General features: G+C 39.1%; 1 protein-coding gene across 2 annotated transcripts in view; it reads right to left on the bottom strand.

The window, feature by feature from the left end:
- Positions 1-5,313: 5,313 nt before the first annotated feature.
- The window catches only part of LOC106522892 (zinc finger E-box-binding homeobox 1), a 10,509-nt gene continuing 7,080 nt past the window's right edge, over positions 5,314-8,742 (bottom strand). For both annotated transcript variants that reach the window (XM_014016123.1, XM_014016124.1), the window contains exon 5: positions 5,314-7,137. In XM_014016123.1, the coding sequence (XP_013871577.1) occupies positions 6,458-7,137 (680 nt within the window). In that variant the 3' untranslated portion in view covers positions 5,314-6,457. The remainder of the gene's footprint in view (positions 7,138-8,742) is intronic.

Genomic DNA, 8,742 nt, shown 5'->3' with positions numbered 1-8,742 from the left:
CATGAACTCGGCACAGAGTCCTTCAAAATAAATGGAACTGCCCTCACTTAAAATTAGTCAAGTCAATTAAAATATGCAGCCTCTGAAAGTGGCCACAAGAAAAAAATTGAAGATACATAAAAATGTCTCGAAATTCCATAGCTAAAAAAAACTCCTCCGGACGAGTTCTTCTTTGAAAATGTTTTGTCCCTTTTCCAAGAAACTCCCTCTGAGGAGTTTCAGGTAAACTCAGACTTTTAAGCAGTGCACATTGGTGGACAAAAATGTTTAATGACGACAATAAGAATTTGTTCACATGCAAAAGAGGACCATCAGCCTAACAACTGATTGTTAGTGACTTGATTGTCACCTGTTGTTCACAGAGGAATGAGTCATTTTCACGATAACAGCATTGTAAGAGGGGGACAACCGGTCATGGAGACCTCCAGCTCTGTTTAATGCCGGGTGACACAAAGCAGCCACTGTTCAAAAGGATGGCCCAGTACAGAAGAGCAACATCATCAGGCTAGGACTCTGCAGTTTACTCTTATCTGCAGGCCAGCGTCCGCTATTTTTATGATGCTATTATTGTGAGTATGACTCAACTCTCTGAGAAAAGTAGGGATATTCAGGGCACAAAAGATGGGTTGTTAGGCTGATGGTCCTCTATGAACAATAGGAATATTCAGGACAATAAGGATCGGTTGTTAGGCTGATGGTCCTCTATGAACAATAGGAATATTCAGGACAATAAGGATCGGTTGTTAGGCTGATGGTCCTCTATGAACAATAGGGATATTCAGGACACTAACAATCAGTTGTTAGGCTGATGGTCCTCTATGAACAATAGGGATATTCAGGACACTAACAATCAGTTGTTAGGCTGATGGTCCTCTATGAACAATTTGGATATTCAGGACATTTACAATCAGTTGTTAGGCTGATGGTCAAATATGAACAATAGGGATATTCAGGACACTAACAATCAGTTGTTAGGCTGATGGTCCTCTATGAACAATATGGATATTCAGGACACTAACAATCAGTTGTTAGGCTGATGGTCCTCTGTGAACTACAGGGATATTCAGGACACTAACAACTGATTGTTAGGCTGATGGTCCTCTATAAACAATAGAGATATTCAGGACACTAAGGATCGGTTGTTAGGCTGATGGTCCTCTTTTGCATGTGAACAGTGTTGATTGTCATTATTAAACTTTTTTGTCCACTGTTTGAAGGTACTGCTTATGTTTCTGAGCGTATCTGTAACTCCCCAGACTCAAGAAGTCCTTTGGAGAAGTGATAAAAAAAATTCACAAAGAACTCGTCCAGAGGACCTACTCAACTTTCAGCACATTCTTCAGCCCACTGAAGAACCTCCCTGGTGTTCAGAAAAAGTAAATGTTGATGAAGCAGAGGTTGTGCTTCCACCTTTAATGCATCATCAGATCTTATTGAATTTGTGTTTAAGTTTAACATTTGTGCGCTGGTGTTTTAAAGTGTCTATTAGTTGTACGTAATAAAACACGTCCATTAAGCCCCACAGGCTTCAGAACATTAGTATTACTGACCAGCCCTGGCATAAAGGTTGTGCATGATTGACAGATGTGATGTGCTTAAGAGCTGCCCAATTAATTTTGACAAATGGCTCGATGTATTCARCATCAGGATGTGCAGCAGCATGAAATGAGCTTTAATCACTGCCAGTCATCGCAGGTCTGATGTTCTCCGTTCTGCTCCGCTGGACGGAGAACATGTTTGCTTTTTAGATGAGCTGAAAGGGGAGCTGCTGCACATCTGGGCTGTGAGAAATGCACGATGTCACGCATGAAAGGAAACATACAGTCGGCCATCTTTAGATGTCGGTCACTCTGATGAGCCATCTTCAGTGGGACATTTATGTAGCGGCTGAATACTGAAACTTGTTTTATTATAAACTGAGTGTCAGAGCTCCTAATTTACAGCTGATTCCTGAATATAAATCAAGCTAGATGACTTTAAATTCAACTGTTCTGTAGATGATCTGGAAGCAGTTTATCTTCTTGAATAAACCGTAACTACTCAGTTTTTATTTTTCTAGTTTCATTTATYTTTTGGTTTAATTTTTTGTTATTCTAGATGAGCACATTTTCTGATTAAGTTTTCTTTAAGTCCATATTTTTAAGCCATGTGTTTAAAACTGAGCTCATCTTGTAAAAATGTGTTTCTCTAAAAGGTCATTTTGGATCAGCGGCTGACAGAAAATCACTTTAGCTTCTTGGTTAAATACAAACTAACCTCATGTTCAGATCTGTTTTGCTTCTTTAAAAACTTACCTCTCAAATGGAGAATTGAATTAAAAAGACCTCTGCTGAAGCTTAAAAACAAAAAATAAAACATTTAGTCGACTTCCAGCCAGACCTTCACAAACACATTTTAAAGGAAGGAGTCATACTGCCATCTAGTGGTCACATGTTAAACAAGCAGATGTGTTTATTATTAGCTCAGCTCCAACACTAGCCTGGCCTTTACTTCCTGTGCTCAGTAGTTTCCCAAGCGTAGGACAAGGGTCTGGTTTTACCAGACTGCTCTGCTCCAACACACCTGATTTCAATCACCTAATTATTAACTCTTCAGCCTGACAGAAGCAAAAGTATTCAAATTTGAATTAGGTTCTTCAAGAAAACAAAGTTAATTAACAGAGTACGATTATGGATAGATTTTTAATTTTTTGGTTTTTTTTGTTTATTCACTCATTTTTGTTGGGAAAAGAACTTAACAAATGCAGGCACAGTTACAAAGAAAGGACAGGAAAWAGAACACAACAAAATATTCGAACATGCACTAGAGTAGACATTAAAAAACACTGAGCGTAGTGATCTTAAGATTTGATTGAAGTGATGAAAACTCCACACGACTGGTTTAAAACTGACATGAAACGCTGCAGGCGAAATCCATTTAAAACACNCCTCCTGGAAAAACAGAAAACACCACACCAGTATCTTGCAAAAAATGACAAGTTTCAATACCATGCATGGAAAATGAACTTTATCATTATGTTTACACAATGCTGATGAGTAACAGCATGTCTCAATTGTACAAGTGGTAATGTTCTGTGAGGTATTGATCCGCACTCCATTCTAGTAGGTGGCGGTAATGCACAACACAAATTGCCAACCGCCAATAAAACATATGAAGACAGATCAGTTTAAGTCAGGTGACGAATCTTTGCACCTGAAAGAGTCGGAGTCTCAACAGAACTTTTCCCAAATTGGAAAACAAAAACACAGAAATGTTGACCTTACTCTGTCGTTTTTGTGGATGTTGAACTAAAGTTGGGTGTGGTAGTAGTGGTCAGAGGTCATTAAAAACACCGTATGTAGTGATCTTAAGATTTGATTGAAGTGATGAAAACTCCACACGACTGGTTTAAAACTGACATGAAACGCTGCAGGCGAAATCCATTTAAAACACCTTCCTGTTGAACAGCAGCAAGTTGCAGTTGTTCCATTTACTTGTTAGTTTAAATGTTTTAGCTCTTTGGTAAATATTCATATTGTTGTAACATTTTACATTTGATATTTTGAAATGTTAATTTTTTTAAATCTTTTGTTTCCTATCATGCTTGCTCATCTTGTGGGCTGGGTAACTACTTCCGAAAAAAAAAAAAAATCTGGACTGCCACATTAAAATCAAAGATGGCCACCGTCATAAATAATATATTTAAATCAACTATAATCATTTGAGGAAACTGCTTTCTAGAGTTTATACAGTAAAAGTAGTTACCTTAAATGAAGTGGTGGCCAGTGGGGTTGCCAAAGAATAATGTATGGTGGTCGAGGTCACCACTGGCCACCCCTTGGCTCTGTCATTGCACCTGGGGGTGGATAAAAGTCCCTCTGCTTGCTCAGATTCATCTGACAAGAAAAACTTACCTCTCCTTTTGTAAACGTCTCATCGAAAACATTATTTCCTCACATTGCAGCCTAGAAAAACACCTCAGCAACATCAACGTACCACTTTTTATTTCTCACCAAACAAATCCTGTATGAAGTTATGGGGGTCAAAAAAGCCACACACACAGCTGCTGTCTTACATTTTATTGTGATGGGGAGTCATAAAAATGGAGCAAACCTAAAAAAAAAAAAAAATGCAAAGGATACAAAAAGACAGCGGATTTACAAAGAGGTTGGAGAGACAGACGGTTCGCAGCCTTCAACAGTACAACGGAAAGTACAAAGTTGGCACAGAACAGAAGACAGAGCGGCGGGACGATGCAGATTTGGCTTCAAAACATAAAAAACGGGGGGGAGAAAAATAAATGTCTTCAGAAGAATATCCTTCATTAAAACGGTGACGACTCRTGCGTTTAAAATCACAGAATTCAGTAGCTTAATAACAACGCAAAGATGCACATGTAACAGTTTGTTTCTCACTTCATTCCTGTTTTTTTTCCTCTTCTAAAAACAGTCAAGTTTACAGAGTACACATTTTATTTCATTGTTTTTTTTTTGTTTTGTTTTTTTTTAGGTTTTCACTGTTTTGTTAAAACAAACTTGAGCTCCCAGAACCACATGTTGGGATTCTTTTGTTTGTCTCAAGAGGTTTTTTTTTCCTTTTTCATACTAAAATATATTATTGTATCAATTCAAACTACAGTAATGTACACTACAATGTGTAATAAATAACCATAAAAGAAAATAATATAAAAATAAGACACATTAAATATAAAAAAGTTTTCTAAAAGCTAAACCGGAATAATTTTTTATTTTTTTTTCAGTGAAAAGGGCTCTAATACTGCCTTTATGACAAAAACATACAGGACAAGTAAAAACTATAAAGGGGAAAAAAAAGGTGAAATAAAAATAAACACTGTTTGGTAAAACCAACTCAAAACTCTTCAGGCACCACATTTTGTAACGTTTGTTACTTGAAGTGCGGGACAGCTTATCACAAGTGGACCAAACTTATTCTCTTCTTTTCATGTAAATTAAGAAGATTTTTAGTAACATTTAAACAACTTTATGACGGAGTATTAGGGCCACACAACAAGACTTTTTTTATTATGAGAATAAAGTCGTAATATTACAAAATTAAAGTCATAATTTTACGAGATTAAAGTCGTAATAATACGAGATTAAAGTCATAATTTTATGAGAATAAAGTCGTTCTCGTAATATTATGACTTTATTCTCATAAAATTACGACTTTAATCTCGTAATAAAAAAAATCTCGTTGCGTGGCCCTAATACTCCGTCGCACAGCTTCGACAACATTTTTTAAACTAATTTTTGTTAAAACATTTGAGAAGTTTAACGAATTTTTGCACATTTTTTTAGTAAAAAAACACTTCAAATTTAATTTTGATCACAAAAACAAACAAAAAACAAAACAAACAAAGAAAAAACAAACAAACAAACAAAAAGACAGATCTGCAGTCCTGTGCAAGAGAACAAACATTAGTGAACGTGGTTCCTGTGAGTCAAGAGAGGAACATAATACTGGCTACATGTGTGAAGAAATAATACTGTTCAATGGCACTTTTAACAGCACACAGGTCTTGCATAAGGCTGGAGGCATTGGGGTGGAGCAGGAAACAGCCCTGGTCCTTCACATACAATATGACTTCATATATAAGCTAACAACACTGAAACACTGACGAGTAAAGTAAACCGAAACAAGGAGAAGCTCCGTAGGATTCAGCGTGTGTGATTAGGTCAGAATCTGTGGTGACCCCACCCGTTCAGGCTGCGCCGGGTTGCAAATCAAACGCGCCTGACGCTGGCTTTGAGGTTGTGACCATTTCTTCCCTGATAGGACAAATTTGGTTTTGGCATAAAGAAGCCGCCTTCTGACTCCCCCGACCCCCTTCGTCCCCGCCCACAACCCTCCCCAGGAATACTTTGTTTTCCTTAAGGCTAACAGTCAAACTGAAAACAAAAATAATGCTAACTAGCAGAGACTAAAACTAACACAAACAACATCTTGCTAGCTAGTGTACACGTATAACACTGAAGGGCTTACAATGCATGAGGCATGTATCCGTAGGTAAACTAGGAATACTGTAGTGCAGAGGTTTTTGTTCGTAGAACTCAATAAAATACTGATTTAGGAAACTTCATTGGCAATAAAAAGGTATAGAAATCTTTCTCTTCTTTACAGGTTAAAATGGTTTCAAACAATAAGATTAGTAACACTGACTGGCTGAGTAATAAAAAAACAAAACGACCAGGGAAAGTCTCAGTAACAAGTCTAACAAGTTGATGGATGGGTACTACTTCAAAATCTGTACTTCTATAAACAGTTTAAACACTAATAATTCATTTCTCACAAATAAAAGTTACCTTTTTTCTCTTTTTTTGTTAAGTTCAGGCACACTGGGGTTTTTGTACACAGTAGTGGACCGTTAAGATTAGGCAACTTCCGAGACTTGCTTCTGAAGCGGTTTTGTCTTTAAAAAGAGTTTTGATGGCCAACAAATGCGAATGTTTCTTTTCCTTCATTTGTTTGTCACCACTTCCTGCGGGGGCTCGGCGCCGTCTGATCCCTCCCTGATGCTTTTGTCCGTCTCTGCTTCACAGTCGGCCGTTTTCTCTGCTGCCTCCTCCTTCGCTTTTTGATTTTCCTCCAACCTGCTGCCTTCCAGGTGATTATTCCCCAGCTCAACCTCGACCACATCACAAGCTAACTCCTCCTGCTCCTCCGTGTCTTCGTCAGCCTCTTCCTCTGCCAAACCGTCCTCCTCTTCGTCGTCATCGTCGTCAAAGTTACCTTCGTAGATCTCGCACTCGCCGTCGTCCACCTGGACCACCCGGATGTCGTCCATGCAAATGGCCTCGTCGTCTTCGTCCATGTCTTCCTCGCTCTCCCTCTCGTCTGAGTCCATTTGGGAAGGTGGGGTCGTGGTCCGGCTGTCCGGCTGCGGGCCGACACCGGGACTGCCGAGCTCTAACTGGACCCTGCGTGGTCCCGAGGCGGCGCCCGGGTTGGACCCGTCCTTCTTGCAGTAGGAGTAGCGGTGGTTCATGTGCTGGGAGTAGGAGCCCGAGTGAGAGAAACGCTTCCCGCACTTGTCACACTGGTAGGGTTTCTCACCGGAGTGCAGCCTCGAGTGTTCGATCAGGTGGTGTTTGTGTTTGAAGGCCTTGTTGCAGATGGTGCATTCATGGGGCCGTTTTCCTGCAGAGACAAGAAACCACCAGAACATAAAAGACCAGACTCAGACTGAACTCTACTACAGACACGAGTTTTCAAATAAGATTTAAAGGACTGGAAGAGTCTGGGGGCCAAAAGCTTGTTCCCCTACGTGTTTACATTTAGCCTCTGGCTGCACCAAGAGGACCTGGAAGATCTCAGTCATCTTTAGGACTTGTAGAAGTCCAGCAGTTTAGGATATCACATATTAAAAACAACAACAGCTGAACAAAATGCTTTACAGTTCAGTCAAAGACTTCACTGAGATGATTCATCCAAACCAGCATAACTGAGAATTACAATAATCCAAACAAGATGAAATGAAAACATTTGGGGACCAAAACATTTCAAAATTTAGAACTTAAAAGAATCAACATTTTTTCATAGAATTTCCTTTTTTCTAGCAACGGAAGGACAGTTCAGTTCATACAGTGATACTCAACTGTATTTTTCATTTAGACCACATCAACTGGACAGGTTGGCCATCCTCGTCCAATGTTTGTCCTGCATCAGTGACTGGCTTTCCAACAACTTCCTAGTTCTTAACACCAGTAAGACAGAAACTATGATTATTGCTCCCAGTCACTTGAATCAAAATATGAGCCAGAAAGTTGCATCTTTTTCCCCGTTAATAAAATCAAAGGTAAAAATTTTGGGTGTCACATTTGACTCAACATTAGGCTTCGACTCACATAAAGGCTGTTTCCTGTTCTTGTTTCTTTCATTTAAGAAACATTTCAAAGATTAGACACATGGTCTCCAGAGTTGATCTTGAAACAATCATTCATGCTTTTGTCTCATCTCGCTGGACTAATGTAATGTCTTTTTCAAATGTCTGGATAAATCCACAATTTCCCGTTTGCAATTAATTCAAAACGCAGCAGCCAGACTTCTCACCAAATCTAGCTACTAGGTACTCATGCTGACGCACAGAGCATTACATGGCCAGGACTCTGACTACTTTAGCCAGTTTGTAATTAAATATTCTGTTGCTCGTTGTCTCCGTTCTGAGACTTTGAATGTCCTGGTTGTACCATGAACTTGATTAAAAACTAAAGGCTGTGGAACAGTTTGCACTTACAGCTTCATTTTTCTGACTCTGTGGAAGCTTTTAAAAAACAGCTAAAGACATTTTTATTTTTCCAGGCTTGTATGTCTTGATTTATTGTCATGTGTTTTTCTTTTTGTTTTGTTCAGTGTGTTTTCTATTGTACAGCGCTTTGTGATTTTGTGTCTGTGAAGAGCGCTCTATAAATAAATTTGACTTACTTACTTACGCATATATATCAGTGACGTGCGGTCAGGGGAGGCAGGTGAGGCAGTGCCTCACCAGCCATCATGGAAAGAAAGAAAATATATAATCATAAAGTAATTTAAATTGTTATATTCATCCGGTGGTTTGTACTAAAAAATATTTATTTTTCACGTAGCTTCACCAATTTCGATTTTTATTTGTTCAAAATCGCTGAWTTTTCTTATTTTCCCATTCAAATGCTTGGAAGCGATGCCGGTGAGGCAGCAGCGAGCTCTGCCTCACCTTGGATTGCGCAACCCCTGGCTCTGCGCTGGCTGCTAAGCGGAGAGAGCATG

This window comes from Austrofundulus limnaeus, unplaced genomic scaffold, assembly GCF_001266775.1.
Source record: "Austrofundulus limnaeus strain Quisiro unplaced genomic scaffold, Austrofundulus_limnaeus-1.0 Scaffold139, whole genome shotgun sequence".
Classification (NCBI taxonomy): domain Eukaryota; kingdom Metazoa; phylum Chordata; class Actinopteri; order Cyprinodontiformes; family Rivulidae; genus Austrofundulus; species Austrofundulus limnaeus.
The sequence above is the reverse complement of the archived record's forward strand: the minus strand, read 5'-3'. Positions and strand labels throughout refer to the sequence as shown.